Source organism: Drosophila bipectinata, chromosome 3L (assembly GCF_030179905.1).
Source record: "Drosophila bipectinata strain 14024-0381.07 chromosome 3L, DbipHiC1v2, whole genome shotgun sequence".
Taxonomy (NCBI): domain Eukaryota; kingdom Metazoa; phylum Arthropoda; class Insecta; order Diptera; family Drosophilidae; genus Drosophila; species Drosophila bipectinata.
Genome location: NC_091738.1, coordinates 4,582,956 through 4,602,822, shown reverse-complemented (window position 1 = coordinate 4,602,822; position 19,867 = coordinate 4,582,956). Strand labels below are relative to the sequence as shown.

The window sequence follows — 19,867 nt, the reverse complement described above, 5'->3', positions numbered from 1 at the left end:
AGAGCAATGATCAATTAAATCAGCATTGAACCTTTTTTTTCTTCCAAAGAAAAAAAGGTGAAACTTTTTCAATCTTTTCTGTGCTTTTGCATTAATTTACTTTTGTGTACATTTCATTAACAACTACAGCGAAAATTTTCTTAAAAAGAAGGTGAGGATTTTGCCGAGAAGTGGATTTGCTTCATAAGCAAGTTTTTTTCTTCTTCTCAGACTCGCGTTTATTTGAATGAAAAGTAAATTTACAAAACGTGCGCAAAATGGCCAAAATGCTGGGGTAAAAAAGGGTTAGAACAAAGAACCAGGAATAACAAAATATATATATATATATGTATATGTATGTGTATTTTTTTCAACATGACACAACGCACAATTTCGCGGAAGATTCTTTTTCAGCAATCCCCTCCCCATCCAAAAACGGCACTCAATTCTGGCCGTTTCCTTGGCTTTGCTTATGTGCGCACAAAAGCGCGCTTCATTATTTTCGTTTCCGTTGCTCTTCTGTGACACGAACACACATATTAACACGCAAGCACACCCACACCCACACACACATGTATATGGATGGCCATCTGAAAGAAAAATACACAGCCATAAGCGAGAGCTTTGTAGGCTTTTCTCATTTTGCTTGTTCGCATGTAATTTAGTGTAAATTACTTTGAGTAGAAGCCCCTCGCAATTTCAGTTTAGGCAGAGTCGCCCCCACACACATACACAGAAGCCCTCCATATCACAAAGAAAACGCTACACCCACACACTCTCGCATAAATAACTCACATATATGGGCACAATACATGCATAAATGTCTGGGAGTCGTCGTCTGGTAGCATAATTTTTAATTGTATTTGCCTGACGTGTTATAAACGATATGAATTTATGCTACACCTCAAAGTCTCACCCTGGTGTTCCATTTTTTGCAGGATTCTTTTACCTAGATCCTGATGGGGAGGTTTTTTTTTCTAGGCTTTAATAGGGGATTATAAAGTTAAAGGTGTTTGTTTTGTATGGTGATTGTATTTTTCAAACAATCGATTTCAATGGCAATTATGATATAAACATTGAAGCCCTTTTGAATAATTTAAGTCTCTAAAAATAGAATAAAATCCACAGAATCCTTTAATAAACAAATAAAAAACACCATCAGAAAACTAACAAAATAAATACTGAGAGATCCCTCAAATAATCCATTAATGCATCTAATCCTGGGAAACTTCCGTGCTCAGCTGGCTTTACTGTCATGTTTTTTATTGTTTTTTTTACCCCCCCTCCCCGGAGCTGAACGTGGAAAAAAATTAAGCACATGTATTCCAGTTATGGGTTAATAACCCCTGCCCCATAGTTCGTTATGCAGTTGAAGGCGGGCCAGGGCACTTAATATTACTAGCAGAGCACTCGATGCAGCTGCTGCCCCGAAAAAGGACGAAGGACTGACGGCGACGGGTGAGGTATGTAAGGCTGCTGCAATGGCGGCATCAAGCAAAATGGCGGCAGGCACACACACACACACACACTCATTCGTAGAATGGCGAACGTTGAGCATATGCATTGCATGCATATTAATAACACTAAAAACTTGCCACGTCTGTCGCCTTGCCCCTTCCATACACATCACACGTAGACAGAAGGACATGCATACATTCGTTGGCCCGAGTGTGTGTGAGAATTGAATTGCTTCAAGTGCCCTTAAATTGCCCTCATTACATAGACAAACACGCATACACCCAGGCACAGGCACTGGCACTGGCACTAGCACTAGCCCAGGCACAGGGCACAGAGATAAAGTGTTGCTACAGCTGCGCTTTTGCAAATGGCCACACCCACCATTGCACAGCCACCGCCCATTCGTCCTAATCCCCCCTTGCCGTTGGACTGACCCCACCCCCATTTTATTCCCCAAACGCCACTGCAGTGTAGCACTCACACATGCCACTTTTCATTTCCGGCTTTGGATTTTTCACTCTCCAGAGTTCCCAGTATCAGAAAAGCAGCAGAAAAGCAGGCGAAAAGCCTGAGCAAAGCACAAGAAAAGCAGCCGAGCAGAGCAGCAGCCACTCATCTATCTACTTATGCTTTATATTTTATCTGCTTGCACTTTTCCTCCCTCCCAGCAGCCGCCTCTACTGGCAGTTGCTTCGCATCAAGTATACGCCCTGTATGATATGGACAAGTTTAAGAATTTTCATATGATTTTTAATGCCACATTTAAGGGCCTTAGAAGTATGTAATTTCCAAATCAATGGTCGTAAGGGTCTTAAAAATATTTAAAAAATAAAAACGAAAGAAACCCTAGTGTTGATTTAATTTCTATGCCATGTTCTAAGCATTTTTGGGAAAATTAAAAGCAACAGCCAGAGGAGCCGAGGAGCCAGAGACACCACCATGAAAACCACAACTAAAGGAAGGCACAGCGGCATGAAAACTATTTCCAGCATCCTTGATGGTTTCGTGCTGCAATTTTTGGCTTTTAATTTGGCTTGGAATGCGGTCAGACCCCGAGATCTCGGCTCCTCACTTGCATCCTCACATTTATAATTTTTTAATTATTCCAATGAAATTTCTGGCCAAGCAAAAAGCAACCGAAAATTGCCACGACAGACAACACTCTCTAGGCATTTTTTTTTTTTTTTGCTTCCATTCTGGTTGGCCTTTTCTGGGGAATTCTAATAAAAATAGCTTAACGTCGAGCAAAATGTCGACACTTCGGATGGGTTGGATAATGTGCAGTCAGCCCAGCCCAGCCCAGACAGACAGACAGGACAAGCCGCAATGTGAAGTTGGTCGCACGAAAATTCAAACACAAAAGTTCAATTTAACGTAAATACATTTCAAGTGGGAAAAATCGGCGGGCGGCTAAGAGGAGCTTGGGTAAGTGTAAGCCAGCTGCCAAAGTAGCTGACGGATTCAACTATCCTGCTAGGGAAAGTTCGAGTGGGAAATGCCAATGGTGGAGGAAATGCGACCGAGGAAAAAACTACTTAAGACGAGACAGGAAACGAGCCTCTGGCAGCAGCCAGGAGCTAGGAGATAGGAACCAGCAGCCACCAGCCAGGAGCTATGAGCTCTAGGATTTTCTAAGGACACACTCGGGGAATGTCGAATATGAAATGTGGCCAGATGATGCCGCCACAGGAAGGAGTTAGCCATTCAAACTATTCCGAAAGGCAGCAGCTGCCTGCCAGTGGAAATGCCAGACTGCAGCCTGTGACTCGAGAAATATGACATGTACAGAATGAAATAAAGCAATTGTGGGTGAGTGCAACGAAAAAAAAGGACGATAGTTCTTGTTGAAATATGTGAGTTACGAGACAAGAGTTGGGAAATACTTAAAGGTAGACGATCTTAACGATCTCTAAAGAGAAGCTAGAAAACAATCGTTTTAAGATAAATATTTTCCCTGAGTCCTGATTAAAATTTCTCAAACTTGAATGCCAAAAACTTTCAACTCCCTTGGTCCTTATAAGAAAAAAAAACCTTCATCCCTTTGAAAAAATCCTTCCAATATACATTTCGTTACTTACAAGATATCTGCGAATGCCAAAGGACTCGCATGCCATTGTCATTGTAACTTCCCCCCTTTCTAAGTCCTTTTTTTTCACCCTTCCATCTTCGATAAATGTGGGCGTCGCGTGTGTGTGTGTGTGGGTGGGGGCGTGGCTGATACATTTACAGACAGACAAAGCACATTTCCGTCAAACACAATAAGTCGATAAAAAGCAAGAGCAAAAAGAAACGAAAACACAAAAATAGCTAAAAAGACGCAAACGGAAAAACTATTTTCCAATTTTCCAAAATGTAGACAACTGTGAGGGATGGATAGGAGGGTGGTGCGACGGTGGTGTAAGGAAGGTGAAGGTTCAAAGCTGCACAAACAGAGATATGCAAAAATTGGTAATGGCAGCGAGCTGAGGCAGCAAAAGTTGCTCCAAAAAAGAACTTTCCACACGCCGACAAGAAGGAGGAGCAGCAGCCGCTGCCGGCTGGAGAAAAAGAAGATAAACGGGGGCAAGATAGTAGGGTTACAGGGTGGCAAGAGCTGCGGGGAAAAGGAGGCAGCAAAACACGAAGATGAATTATTAGAAACGTATGCAAAATGCTGCATATGCATTAGGCCAAAGGCAGGCATGTGTGTGGGTGCTTGTCGGTGGATGCCCCAGGCCAATAAATCAAAATGTTGCAAGGTGTCGGGGCTCTCAATACCCTTTACTTAAGTTTTATAATTTTATACAAGTTGGAAATATATATTTTTAAATATTTTATTAGTTCTAATGGTTTCCTTTTGCGTAAATTCTATTTTAAATGAATTTAAGTTTGAAATTCGATAAAAATATATATATACCTATATTGCCCCGTAAGGAGTGCTTGTATCTGTAAGATTGGTTTTTTATTCTATTGCCAACACCACCCTAACCCTACACCCAACCCACTTAGCCCCATTCCTATGTCCGCCCATTTTTACAGAGCACGTACTCCCCAAAGACAACGCGTCGCAGCTGCACATTTCGGCTATGTTTTTAATATGCTAAGCACTTTTTTATGCATTTTACAACACTATCAAATGTGCCACTCGGCAGCTGCAACATCCTGCTCCAGCTCCAGCTCCAGCTCCATTTTCTATATGTCCTTTGTATCCTTGTGTGCGTTGCATTCACATTGACTGTCAATGCAGTGCGACAAGTCACAAATGTGCATATCAATGGATGTGTCAAAAACGTTGCCGAGAGTTAATAATACATTTGGCATTCCTCGCAAGGAGATGCACAGTATCCGAAGGGGTTTCTAAAATCCACTGCCACTGGCTCCACTCCACTCCACTAGCCAATCACTAAGTGCATGTCAAATAAGCAGGAGGATACCGGGGAGAATACGAGGATGGCTGACTGACTGCATCCTGATTACGACACAGACACGATATATATTTGGTTCTAGAGATTGACATTGGCTGGGATTAGTTGGGAAAGGGTTGGGGTTAGTTCTTATTTTATCTAATTTTAAATAAAAGAACTACTATATAATCTTCATTTTTTTATAAATTAAGCTTCTACCCTTTAGAATTTCCACCCCTTTCTTAGCAAATCAAGAATAATACGATATGATATGATGTGAGGGCAACCACACTATATCACTATATCATATCTCGTATAAAGAAATCTTTGTAATGCAACTCAGCAATAAGCTAAGTAACTGCCATCCTGTGGCCAGAGAAAGACAGAGAAAATAATGAGAATTCTGCAATGCTCCGAGCGAGGGTCAAAACATATATAAGTATATCTCATATATAAAGTGGGAGGAGGTTGATATGGGGGTTTATCCCCTTTCTTATCGCCCCCACACATCCCCTAATCGGGGTCCCTGCCTTCAAGTTGAAAAACGATTTATGCCGAGCACGTTTCATGTGAAAGTCGTCAGCACGTTACACTCGAGAAAATAAAGGAGGGAAAGTGAGACTCAAAACTTGAGAATTCTTGCAGTTTTTAAATGGAATATTGGTATTTGGAGTATATTTGGAATATTGGAGTTGCAAGAATGTTTCAAAAATGGCTCAATGAATAGAAGAAGAATTTCTAAAAAGCTATCCTTAATTTTGTATTAAATTTTGTTAAAATTCCAACCGTAAAGATTCGGCTTAAAGTTTGGCATTATTTTGAAAACCAAAATGGCAGCTAGTTGGCAGTGTTGTTAAGCGCCAAAAGCAATAATAGCTAACTTCCGTTTACCCCTAAGGGCGGCGGCCGAACCGAAACACACAAAAACAGGAACAAGAACGAGAACGAGAACGAGTACGAGAGCCAGAATGGAACGCAACAAAGGGAAGCACTTAGCGGTTTACGTTGGCGGTTGGATTGGTTAACAGGACCAAGAGATAGCCATGGCCAGGAGCAGGGCTAACAGAGGGCCCAGAAGATGGCAGGGGGAGGGCGTGATGGCATACCATGGCATGGCATGGCAACCACTAACAGTGGTTACGGTTGGACGATGTCGATGTCGTCGACTACGACGACTACGGCGATTTTCGCCAAGGGAAGCGATGCGAGGAGCCGGATTATGCAGCTTTGCGCACACACGTGTGCCGAACGTGACAATTTTCGGACAAAGCTAATGATGCGAGCTTGCAATTTGTATAGAAGCACGAAGAGATGGTGAGTTTTGGGATATGTTTCTAAGGAGGAGAAGTAAACCCAGATTTCAGATACTCTTGATAAACACATATATATTTCTCTGAATTTTTAAAAGATTCTCGCAGAAATATTTCTTTATTTTAAAAGAGACTTTTAAATGAGAAACTCTATTAATTTAATTTATAGAGTATTCAGCCACCACCTAACTTTATTCCTTAGAATATCTCAAGTCATTATAATAGGATTACCAATAGATCCCCTAACCATATTGGGAATTACAGTTCACCTACAAATCGCCTGAGATGAGCAGGATAAGGGATAAATTGTTACAGACCCGAGACAGATATTAGTATTCGGGAAATGTCAAAGTTCATGGCCCATAAAGGAAACTTTTTAATAAAAACATTGATTGAAACAAGGTAAAATTCAGCAAATAAAAAAAAAGAGAACATCACACAGTTCTGAAAATAAAAAATGAGGAATCTTTTTGACGAGAACCCGAAAAAAAAAATACTCGCTATGATTATGAAAGGGGGGGTTTGGGGAGGGGCTATCGAAAAGGGCGTGGCTTTGGCCAAAGCGTGTAATAAATTAATGAAAAGTTGATGAAGCCAGAACGTCAAAGCCCTAGCCGGGCCAAGTCAAGGCAGAAAAACAAAAAAAAAAAAAGGACGGAAAATATTTTCTCGCTCATCAAACAATTCAAAGCCGAAAGAGAGGGCCAGAGGCCAACGGAAAGAGACGGCAAGGCGAGTCAAACTTTTTTCATTAACAAAACGAAATCGAGAAAAAGTCAGGCGACAAAAGTTGATGATGATGGCACCATACATAGAAATCTTTTTCGCCTTTTTTTTTTTGCTCCGTTCTGTGTGTGTTTTTGTTGGCAGACGTTTGATGATTTCCCAACACACACATACAGAGGGGGGAGGGGGGTGTGGCAAGCAAGGCCGGGTGTTGAAAGTTGTTTTAATGTTAATGACATTTCATTACAGGACACAACGGGCGAGAGACGACGACGACGGTGCTGTCTGTTGACAAATTGCTCAACATATTTCATGCCACATGCCCCCTGCCCCTGCCACATGCCCCTGCCTCTGCTCAGTAACTTCCCTTTTGGGAGGGCAACCATAATGGACCATCTCTGGACAATGCAGTTACTGCCCGTTCGCATTTCATTTCCCAGCAAATTAAATAAATAAATAAAGCATCAAGCATACGCACTGTGGTACAGTAGATAAATTCAACACGCCACCACAGTCTCTTACCGCTTGCTGGTTGCTAGTTGCCACTGCTACTCCCTGTGCCACAACCTTTTCCTTAACGGTGTATGTGTGTATGTATTCCTCTCTAGAGCATCCACTTGAGGCACCAGCTTCGCAGAAGATGAAGAAGCGAAGAAGGCGCCCCGAGAATGCCTCTTGATGTGCTATTTTTACAAATTTTAGGTTAAAATACTTTGGCCAAGTGGCTCTGGCAACGGCACAACGGCGAAAGCCAGGCCAAGTCAGGCTGAGCATGTGTCAGGACATACACACATATACATATATATATGTATGGAGAAAAGGACGAAGGAGCACCATCTGTGAGGCGTTGTAGCGTAACGAATCTCAAAAGGCTGGTTCGGTGCCACTGTGCTACTGCCACTGATGCGGCTGCCACTGCTGCTTGATGCCAAAAATAAAGCAAGAAATGAAAACGTGGCAAGAGTCAAAGAATTGTTAGTGCACACACCCTGGGAAATCTATTTAAGACTTTAGTTCTTCTCATTTTTGAGCAAAGAAAGTACTTTGATGAAAGTACATACACCGGCAGTAAAGCTTAACCCCACATACTCTGACATTTTCTTGGCATTCTAATGACTTGATGTTAACAAAGTAAAAGTGCCAATCGAATTTGCCAAAAACTTAAGCCTCAATCATAAAATTTCCCTCAATTAGATTACAATTGATGCAATTTAATTTCCAGTTTTTGGCAAAAGCAAATTGATTGAATGCGATTATATAGACATGGCAATTGATGGCCGAATGAGTGATTAGCAAATTATTTGTGGCTTACCTGGCATTACAAATGCAAAGTAAATTGAAATATATATGATTAATAAAAGCCATTGGAGCTGGGAGCTGGGATCTGGGGGTATGGGCCATCGCCCAAGACTAAGGGATGTGAATAATTGAACTAAATTGGATATTTTACCATCAAAAGAGGAATTTTCTCTCTCTCTCTGCTTGTCAAAATCTAAAATTTATTTTCCATTAATTCACAGAACACACATACATACATGGGACGGAGATGGTGGTGTAGTGCCTGCTTTTGGTCCTTCGAATATATTCAACTTTGACATTTAACCTGGCCAGGGGATTCATCCTGCAGCCCAACTCCCACTTTTTGTGCAACAGAGCTTTGCTTCATTGACTCAACTTGATTAGTTGTTGCGACAGTTGTACGAGCATACATAGTCCCCCATACATTTTGTACAAAATAATTACAGAGCATGAAATTGAATTGAATGAAATGCCATTTCATGGAATTACCCGGAAACTTTTTTTCCTTCCCATCGCAGTAAAGTTTACCAGCTCACTCGTTCTATATATTTATTTTGTGAGGTCGTGTGTGGCCGAGGACACGGGACAATTTTCCTTTCCTTTCTTTCCTTTTTTTTTTTGCAATTTTGTAAAAACATTAATTAAATGTTCAGTCGGTGGCATTAAACCGGGCAAACTGTGAACAAACTGGCGCATTGGAATCAGTTCAAAATTTTCAGGCTGAAAAAATCATTTATGGAAACAGTTTGTAACAAATGGGGGGACAAGGGAAAAAAAAATTCAAACCAAAAATGGTTTATGTTAAATTTGCTGGAAAACTCAAACACTGGGACAGAGAGAGGAGCGGAGCGCCAGGAGCGGATGTGGAGGGTCAAAAGCAAATTGCAAATGATGAAACTTTGCCCATCATAAACGCCATTTTATGTTATCCAATATGGCGTCGGACGCTTTCTGCCCTTTTTTTTCCTCGCTCTGCCATAAAATTTTCACTTTTTAGTTTGTTGGGGGGTTTGCTGGGGGGACTCTGAAAAGTTTTTGGTTGTGATTTCGGGAGGGCCTGGCTAATCGCACATATTTCCACATCAATAACAATTACCAAAAAGGAACAGGACTAAAACAAAAAATTCATCTCATTTCGTATGCAAGAGTTTCAGTTTGAAGGAAAAGATTTTCCACACAATTTGCTTCAGGGGGGGGAGACGAATTTTAAAGTTCCATGTTTCAAGAACAGAAAGGACCCGCCGACCGACCACACTTAACCCCGTCAGTGGCAAACAATTTGGGTTACATGGCAAATGTATGTCAGTTGCTAATTAGCGGCACTTCACTGGACCCGAGACCCGACCGCATATATATACAAAATAATAATGCATATTCATACATAGGTGCCCGCCGCCTTCAATGCGCCCATGTCACGCATACGCCATATGGAACGGCACCACTCAAAAGTCCTTGAAACCTCCAGCAGCAGTACCAGAAATGCAGCACGCAGACCATAAGTGCCTTTGCTCGGCGAGGGCGTGGCCAGACGCCTACTTAGCACGACATCAGAAAAACGCAAACATTAGCAGGTCCTGGGACGAAATCAGATCCTAAAATGATCCCTAAATGTGAACGATAAGAACTAGGTATTTGCATAAAACAAAACTGAATTAAGATATTTATTTAACCTTTTGAATTTTAAATAAAGTCTAGGTTAAGACTTTAAAGGATCAATTTTCTTAAATCTCTGTCTCATTTCCAGGAGCAAGCATTCATGTTGCAATGTTGTAATTTCCCTGAGATTTCAGAGGCAATTACTTTGAAAGTAGCACGAACGGAAACCGAAATTGCAGCTACAAAATATGTGAAGAAATCACATATTTTAACCGAAGGATCCTCCTCGAAATGGTTGCTTTTTTTGTGTTGTCTGCAGGGCAGTTTGCCAATTCATTTTCACTTCGAGTAAAATTAATTAGAAATCAACAAAATGAGCAGAAAACGAAAAAGCGGCAAGCTCAGACAGTGCCTTACATAAATCTCGTTCGCCAGAGCCCCCAAAAGTACAGTTCAACGGGAAAAAAAGGACAACAGAAGGAGCAACCGAAGGAGGAAAAGTACAAAAAAATAATAAGGGAAAAACATTTTTCTCTCTTGGCAATGGACAATGAGGAGGAAAACCCAGAGGCCCATCCCATTCCACCCACCTAAATAACAATGAAAATGAATGAATAATATGAAAAGATTTTTCAGTTGCATTTTTTCCCGTTTGCCAAAGTTATCTTTGCTTTCCTTTGGATCCTTGGGTCCTTCTCCCCTTCTAGTTCTTGTAATTGAAAATATTTTTGTGGCTCGGAAATTTGCAAAGCAACCCTCGCTGAACCGAGTTCGTCCTGCCCCCCATAAGGGCTAATAATCACTATTATTTGTGATTTATTTGCGGTCATTCGGTTTGATATTCGTTGTAATTATTGAAAAAGTGCTAGTCGAGGCAGTTTTCCACTTTTCCAACCACTTCAGAAAGTGATTTTCTCATTAGCTTGGTCGAGGCTTTTAAATGAAATTTTCCTTGTTCGAAATACACGAACAATGAGTGTCATTATCATTCCGGTTCGTCAGTCAGTCAGTTAGTCAAATATTTGTATAATTTGTCTTTATTGTCATTGACATTAGGAACATTTGTTGCCTCGATTATCTGGGCATTCTTTAAGTGGACAAACAGCTGACGGTGCTAATGGTAACGACATTGCTGGGGATTCTAGGGTGGGTATCCACCCCTCCATATATCTGTTATTTAGTTCAAGATTGAAACTCATAGTGACTTATAAAGGCTCGGTTTAGTTACTCCAAAGTAGCTTAAAAATTTATAGCTTTTAGAAAAAATCTTACTTTTAAATTAAAAATTAAAATTCCGCATATTAAAATCCCCAAAAAGGCTAAGCCCCCGTGGAAACTCATTTCACTCGAGTTCACAATTTAAAAGCGGAGACAAATTCGCCTTTCAAACTTCTTCAACCTGAACAATTCATTTCATTTCTTGTTTTTTTTTTTTTTTCGTCCTTTTCGTCCTCCAGATTACCCAAACAAAGCCACGTGAAAAAGCTCCCTCGGCAGGCTTACAAAATATAAGAAATATAAATATTTCCAAGTAAAAAAGGAATCCAAAGCGTCAACAGCGGATAATAAATGATAATGAGAAGCCGCCCGGGCAGCCAGGAACAGGATAATCATCCAGCCAGGATAAGCAAATTGACGGCGGCCCAGAGAAAGATACCAGCTGTAGGCCGAGTCCTCCCCACACCCTCTGTAATTATTTCAATATTTAATGACTGTAAAAAATCAAAAGAAGTCCATGCAAATGTAACACTTGACGAATTTCTTAGAATATTGGCTAAAATATTTATCTAAAATATTATATCCTTAATAATTATATTTAAAATATAAAAATATATCTAAGACTTTCAAGTTCTATTCTTATTTAGGATTAACTTTAGTTCTCTGGATATTTTTAGATTTTTCAAAGTAATTTTTCGAGTGGCAGGACTAAGTACTCCCCAAGGACTAAGTACTCACCACGGGCACAGGTATCACACAGTAGACGCAGGGATGCCCACCAACAGCAGCGGCGGCGGTGGCGGTCGGCAGTCCGTAGGCGGCGCACAGATGGTGATCCGTCTTAAATATCTTCGTTGGCGGCGGCTGGGCAATCAGCGACGAGGAGGCGCTGGAGCACGTGTACAGCGTCGTGGTGGTGCTGGTGGTGTTGCTGTTGGTGGTGTTGGTATTGGTATTGCTGATGTTGCTGCTGCTACTGCCGCTGCTGCTGTTGTTACAACTGATGTTGCTGGTGTTTATGTTGCTGTTTGCGGTTTGGCTGGCCTTGCCCTTGTTGCTGGCTGTCGTCTCGGCAACACTTGCTGTGGTTTCCTGTCCTGGTGGTGGTGGCGTCGACGGCGGCGGCGGTGGTGGTGGTGCTAGCTGACTGGGTATTGCCTGACTCAAGGAGCTGCTAACCGAGGCCGGGAGTTTAGCCTGAGAATTGGTAGCGACTAGTGTTGCTCCTGGTTGGTATGCTGTTGCTATTGCCGCCGCTGGTGCTGCTGTTGCCGATATTTGCGAATCTGTTGCCCCCAATTGGCTTACAGCTGTTGCCTCAAATGCGCTTGACTGCTCCTGGTCCTGGTTCTGGTCGCAATATCGCTGGGTGTCCTGGGCCTGACTGAAATTAGCTAGCGTCGATGTTGCTGCGGGCAATGGCGAGGTTTTTCTCTTGATTGACGCAATTTTAATGGCTATTGATGAGCAGGTTGATTGTAAATTGATTTCCAGGGGTTATTTTCCTCCTTGCGTGGGCGTTTCCTTCTGACTTTTGTTTGCTTTTGTTGCCTGTCTGAGCCTTGTCTGGGTTGCTAATTTTCTTATTGATTTTTTTTTTTGGTTTTTTTGTTTAGAACATTGACTAGTTAGTTATCTTGTTTTTTTTTTTTGCTAACACACTGAACACTTATTAGAGTTGAAATTTAAATAATTTACTTTAATATATTTTATTTTATTGCAGTTATTTAAGCACACACATCAATAGACACAATATTTTTATTTGGGTTTTGGGGTTTTTGTTTTTCAAGCTAAGCTTTTTCAACTAACTTTATTTTCTTACGACAATTTGCTAAATCTTTTTTTAAGGTGTCACTCACAATTAAGCTAGTTTTTAAGCTAAAGTCACAAATTTAATTTGGTTTTTGAATTTATTTTAACTTTATTGTCCCTATTTATCGCTTCTCATATACTTTTTATTAAAATAATACTGTAGATTTTTTTTTTGCTTTGGTGTTTAGTCACTTTCGAGTTTTTTCCTTAATTTGATTTAATGTAAACTTTATGCTTTTATTTTTAAGAGAGTTTTTAACTCTACTATAGTGTTTCTTAGATCCGTAGGAATTCTTTGCTGACAATTGTTGCGCTGGGAGGCTACTACTTTGAGTAGTGGGTTCTTGAGCAGATTTTTATTTATATTTTTTTTTTGTAAAATATCTTGACCTTCACACGTTGTAAATAATACTGAACTTCACCTGCACATGCACTCCGCAATTCTCTCAGTGGCTATATATATATATATTGTATAATATATATATGTTATTTGTTGTAAATCATGGACAGAATGAACTGACTTCGACTCAGATTACGTATACGCACGGAAAATGGAAATATATATTTTTTGGTATTATCTTTTTCGTAAAAAACACAAACTGGCCAGCTAGCACTGTGGTTATGGATGTGGCAGGCAGGACTCCTCGCTTGTCGGAACTCCTCGCTTGGCTTGGTTTAGGACTTGAAGGACCGTGGTGCTCTTGCTTTGGTTTTAATTAATTTAGATCGGTTTAGATTTGGATTTATTTGGATTTGGCTTCAGACTTGGCTTGTCTCCGGCTCGGCTCTCTCTCTTTCGCTGGCTTGTGGTGCTGGTGCTGGGGGCTCTGGTCTGGTCTGGTCTGGTCGCTTTCCGCTTTTGTGGTGCGCAAAATGAGGAAAAGGCGTTTGTAACTGAACTTGACAATCGTCGAATGGATTCTGAATTTCTCATTGAGTAAGGTTTTCACGTTTGGCCAGCCAGCCAGGCCTCGGATTCGGATACGGTTCGTAGGGAATCGTTTTGGAACTTCGTGGGCGATGCCGAGAACGATGCGATTGCAGTACGGAGCCGGCAAAACACAAAACTTTGTCCAGCAACAGGATCCACAAGCCGACGCAGGCGCAGGACTTGAAGGCGTATCGGGCGGCATTCAGCGCTGCATCCTACACATCCTTGTATTTTTTTTTTATCCTTGTAGAAATCCCCTACCGTCTGCCTGCTTCCCAGCTTTCAGCTTCAATTGAAATGCATCTCAGCCTATGTGGCCGCAATTACCTTAACAACTTTCTGGTGTCCTTTTTAGCAATTGTCAACATTGAATTTAATCACAAAATTACGACGTGACTGATCCAGAAAGTCTCCAATTTATAAGCCTCTCTTTCGCAGAAAAATAAATATATTTTTTAGAAAATAATTTAAAGCTCAGAACTATAAAAACTTTTTCAAAACTTTATTCAAAACTCCTCTTAAACTTTATATTTTTATAAACCGAAATTCCGGCCATTTGTCTGCAAAATAAAACCATCAAAAAGTGTGGTCCAAAGTAATTTTAAATATATCTTCTCGTAACTCCATAAACTTCAGCAACTTGCCAGCTTCCGCTTTTATTTATTTACTTTCCTTTCAGTTTTTTTTTCAGAGTAGGGCACAAAATACGAAATATAATTTTCATTCCAGGCACAATAACTGACGTCGACTGCGGTGCTGCTGACTAAGCGCGACTGTTTACAATTTTTGTCCGTTTTTTCCTTACATTTTCCACCACCCATTTCTACTATATTTTTTTTTTTGGAAGGAATTTTTATTTTGATGTGGTCTGGCGCAAGTTGAAAGCTGTTTAAATGAAAGAACGCTACCGTAGAGAGCCAACGCCAAAGCAACGCCTGTTGGCCATTAGAGGATGCCAAATAGATCCTGCCTACAAAGCCGGCACACCTGGAGGGGCTGAGGTGGTCAGGGCCTCCCCCTAAAAACGCAGCAAACGAGCAACATCAAGCCCCCAGATTCGTTTGCACCTCCCCCCACTGAGTATTGTGCCGCAAACAGCTTTGAATAGTTTATTATATGGAATATATATATATAGAGGTTACACAGTTAATAAAAAATACTTAAAATTAATATAATAATATATGAAGTCCTTTAACATAATTATATAAACTAATTATAAGTCTTATGAGTCTATAAAAGTAGATATTATAAGTAATATTCATTTAATATATATTACTTCCTGTGTACCCGCATATACGCAGGTAAACCAGATTTCATCAAGGGGGGAAGACTACTTACAAATGTTGCCTTTGTGTGATTTCCATTTGGAATTTTTTTATATTTTTTATTTTTTCTCCCATTTTGTATGGTGTTTAGAAAGCAAATGCATAAATTATGATGAAAATTTCACAATGCATCCCAAATCTCCCAAAAAATTAGGAAATTCTACTAAAATGTTCCTTTCTCCTGTGTGTGAATAATGATTTATCAGATATATCTCTATACTATATATAATAGCGGGGAGCAGGAAAACGACTACTCTCATCGGGATTAGAGGCGCCCACTGCAACTGTCAGCAAATTGATGGCGAAAATGGTTAGAAGAAATCCATATCATTGCCAGGCAATGCCAGACGCATCAGCGGGAGCAATTTTCCACTCAAATGCCTTCTATCCCACCCTCTTTTTCCTCCTGCCACTAACTAAACTACCTCGATAACGATCCGAAAGACTGCGTATGACACATGTCGATTGCAGTAGTGGCGCCCCCTATCACCGCAGGCCAAAAGTGGCGCCTCCTATGTCCTACGCTCTGTTGGGATACATGGGGAGCATCAGAAATCATCAGCCTGTGCCCCATTTGAATGAACGATTGAGTGAGTGCGTGAGAGTGAGTGAGTTGTTCTATTGCCTGATTGATGCAGGGAGTGATTGATTGATTGATGCCTTTGTTGATAGTTGATTGCTTAGATATTTGGTGAAGGGTTGTGTGTCAGTATTTGGGGAGTGTGTTTGTGCAAATATTATTATTCTTAAAGTACATCCAAAAAGAATATATATTACAGTCCAAAAGTATCTTTTATAAATATAGATATTTTTATAATTTTAGACTCACGTTTGAATAGTTTTGGGATCGTGGAATCTGCGGTGGCAGTTGCTGCATGTTTCCCGATCCTCGCATGCCACCTCCTCCTCCGCCACTCTGGTGGGGATGTGGGCCGCCCTGTTGGTGCTGTTGAGGGGGCGGTGCTGGGCTGTAGCGTGGATGCATTTTTATCTTACTCGGGCTAATTTTGAGTAAATATCACTATAAGTTCCCTTGCAACTGTCAAATGATAAGAAAGTAGGTATTAAGGAATAAAATAAACAATTATTTTAAAAGTGTGACTGTGCACACTATTTTTGAATATTAATTTTAACACTTTTTTTTGACATGAGATATTTTATAAAATTATGTGAAGCAGGTCACACTGCCTTGTAAGTTTACCGCTTACTGGCTATCTCTCTCTTACACTTGATATGCCTTTTCAAAAAACCTTTGTTTTGTTTCTTATTAGTGATATGTGTATTTCTTGCAACTTTGTGGACTTGTATTTTTTTTTGTGGCTCTATAAAATAATTTAATGTTTTTTTCTTTTGCAACAGTGCGTTCAAAAAGTTATTTTAGCACCTCTACCTTCTCTTTCTGGCACGCGAAAGAGTCCCGCGGGCAGTTGCAACATTTTGCATTGGCCTAAAAATAGCACAGCGAATTTTCGTTGTTGTTGTTTGGTATTTTTACGGGGCCAGACAGTGCAAAAACAAACACAGAAAATGCATACAATAATTTATTGATATGCCGGGGCAAAATATTCAATAACAAGAATGTTTTTAGTTATACCCATTTGAGGTATGTTCATTTTGTTCAGATGTTTGTAATGCCTATCCTATAAAGTATATATATTCTTGATCAGGATGAAAAGTAGATACAATTTATTCGGTCTTTTTCTATGCATTTTAGTCGGAAGCTTTAGAATTGTTGGAATATGCCTTTATTCTTAAAAAAACTACCATTGCTCAACACTGAATTCCGGTATAAAAATATAGAGAATAGGGCCACACTGTTTTTTCTTAACTCTTCCCATGTAAAATAGGCAAAACTTACAATAGGTCTTGTGCTTAAATTTGTATAGATAATTTAAATATAATTAAGACAAAATAGAACCCATAAAAATTTAAGAAAAAAGGGTATTATAACTTCGAATGCATCCAAAAAAAGCTTTTCCTTCTTGTTGTTGTTTTTTTCCTTTTATCAACTGCAGAATGTTACCAGATGTAACAGAGACCCAAACAGAGAGAGAGAGAGAGACTAACAGAGAACCGCCCGGCAAACTAAAAGGGAAGACAACAAGTGAGCAAAGCAAACCAAACAAAAAAAAAGCAAAATGGAATAAATATTGGCACTATGATAAGATTTAAATAATTACACTAATCACTAGTGGATAGCAGGGTAGCGTAACAGCTCGGCACAGGTGAGCACTATGCTCTCGATTAATTTGAATGCCAGATAGAGCCTCCCTCCCTCCTGCTATCATTTTTATTTTGTTTTTATTTGTGCCGCCGCCGCTCTCACTCTTGTCTTGTTCTTATTCATGTATTTTTATGCAATTTCGTTATAGCACCTCTACTATCCCCACTTTGGTTTCATTTTATTTTGAATCGAGTGCAATGACATGGTAAAAAATTCGTTTTCAATTAGCTGAGAGCTGCAAAATTTTGCTCCTATTTTAGGTTTGTTGTAGTTTGTTATTGTTGGGGATTTTGCAATGGTTACGACATTTTTGCGGGGCTTCCAAAGGTTGTTTCTTTGCTTTTATTCTTACTTATTGAAAAAATTTTGCGTTGTCTTGTCAGCTGCTGATTACGTTTCTTCTTCTTCTTGCTTCTTGTTGCACGTTCTGTTTTTTTTACAAGCACACACACACACACAGAGTCTCACAACACGCCACACAAAACACACAAGCTTAGGAAGACTCGCCCTTTGCACTTAAATAGTTATGTGGATTTTGTATGATTTTGATGCCGTATCGTTGGGATTTCGTATATTTATTGTTGGGGGCCACCGTCACGCGCCTTAATTATTATTTATGGTAAATATTACAACGACAAAAAATAAGTTTGCGCAGCCGAAATACGAAGAAAGCGCAAAACACGGCGATTGTTCTCTCAATGAGAGTCCTCTGTTAAATGCGCTCTGTTATCTTGCTCAGTGGAAGTAATGTTAAATAACTGTTAGTGTTAGCGTTAAAAAATGTTAATTTTATGTTTGTTAAAATATTTAAAATTAGGCTTTTAGTATTTATTTTTAATACAAAATATTCATAAAATTTAATTACAGAATTATTAACATATATTTGCCTAGTAGCATTTTATTTGTTTAAATATAAGCTAACTTTATGGTGGTAATTTAATCATGTTTAAAGCTTATCTTGGTTACAATTTTTTTTAGATATAATATAAAATTTGTAAATTAATATACATTTGTTCATAAAAAAATTAAAATTTAGTTATTTTATAGCTTTTAATTTAGCAAAATAGCTATGCTGTTGTATAAATGCCAGCACAGTAAGTTTACAGCTCTGTTAGTTCTGTTAGGTTCTCTTTTCATTTTCGACACCCGCTCTTTGAAAGTCTCTTATGTTTGTTGTTGGTGTGGAATTAAATAGAAATTTAAATAATTAACTAAATGGAAAAAGCAAATCAGCACCAGCATCTCACTGATTGATAAAATAAACTAAATATACAATTCTGTAGAATTGTACATTTATTTTGTGAGAAATTGGTGAGAATGGGCGTCAAATAGATATTAAGAGAACTTCTTAAGAAATAAATTTTAAATAAATGCATATAATTTATTTTTAATAATTTAATGCTTTTGTAAACTAAAATATTTTGTTAATTATTTTAATCTAAAACTCTTTAGTAATAGGTTAAATCAAGAAACTTGATTGTGTTTAGTTTCAAAATAACATCCTTTTTGAAGCTTTCTTTTTGAAATTCTATGGAGGTCCTTGATACATCTCTGAGGGCTTTTCAGACTTAATCCCATTAGCTTAGTTCATTACGCAAATGTTGCAAAATAAAAGAAATGAAATAAAACCGAAAACTGAAGGGAAAAACGTTGGAGTCAGCAACTTTGTGTTATTTTGAAATATTTAAATAAAATTAATATTCTCAACAAGTGCGTCGCATAAAAGTGTGACACCCACCCCAAAGCCATCCCACCACCCCACCGCCCACTCACACACACACACACGTTCCGCCATCCATTTAGTCTTCCTCGCTCCCCGGCTTTTGGCACATAACAAAGGACTAAAGGACTAAACAAATGATGCATGATGACGACAACGACGAATGAGGAAAAAAATATATATATGTATGTGTGTATGGGGAGATGAGAGTAACTCCCACGCATTGTAAAGCGGGGCCACGCCCATCGCCCACACTTGCACATATATGAAGACAGTCTGTAAACAATGTCCTGCCGCCAATCGTGCCCCGCCCCCTTAAAGCCTACAAACAATAAATTTGCAATACCATGAGCGAAATTTGAAGAATGAGAAAGGACAATACATGAAATGAAATTGGAACGCAAGATAGAAGCCAAAACAGCAAACATATACAAAATAAAAAAAAAAAGAAAGCGAAAGGAAATACAGCAAAACATGCAAGGAATTTAAATTTATCTTAAATATGCAAATTTAATGACACTATCGAGATATGCAAATGTGCCGAGCCGAGCAGTGGCGTCACAGAAACAAAAAATACGACCAAATTTGGGGCAAGAAATCAAAAAATGTCAATACAGTGGGAACACGTACAAAAAGATATAGGATTCAGGACTTAAAAGCTAGGTATTACTAGAACTTCTTAAAAGGAAAGTCTTAGATACCACAAAAAACAGGCTAACAAAAAGTATATTTTTTAACTACTGAACAAATATTAAAAAGAATCCTTACTGTTTGAAGAAAAATGAAGCAAGATGGCCAGAAGAAAATACCAATATATGGTTAAAAAGGCAAGACATGGCCCAAAAGACAGGATTCTCACGCACAGTGGCCTAAAACACTTTCGCCT

General features: G+C 39.3%; 1 protein-coding gene across 4 annotated transcripts in view; it reads right to left on the bottom strand.

The window, feature by feature from the left end:
- The window catches only part of shep (alan shepard), a 119,555-nt gene extending 101,617 nt beyond the window's left edge, over positions 1–17,938 (bottom strand). Inside the window, exons 1-2 of one of the 4 annotated variants that reach the window (XM_017244811.3) lie at positions 17,614–17,938; positions 15,867–16,076 (exon numbers count right to left, since the gene is read on the bottom strand). In XM_017244811.3, the coding sequence (XP_017100300.1) occupies positions 15,867–16,022 (156 nt within the window). In that variant the 5' untranslated portion in view covers positions 16,023–16,076; positions 17,614–17,938. The remainder of the gene's footprint in view (positions 1–15,866; positions 16,077–17,613) is intronic. The other 3 variants (XM_017244804.3, XM_017244797.3, XM_070279934.1) reach the window with 3 other exon arrangements.
- Positions 17,939–19,867: the final 1,929 nt, after the last annotated feature.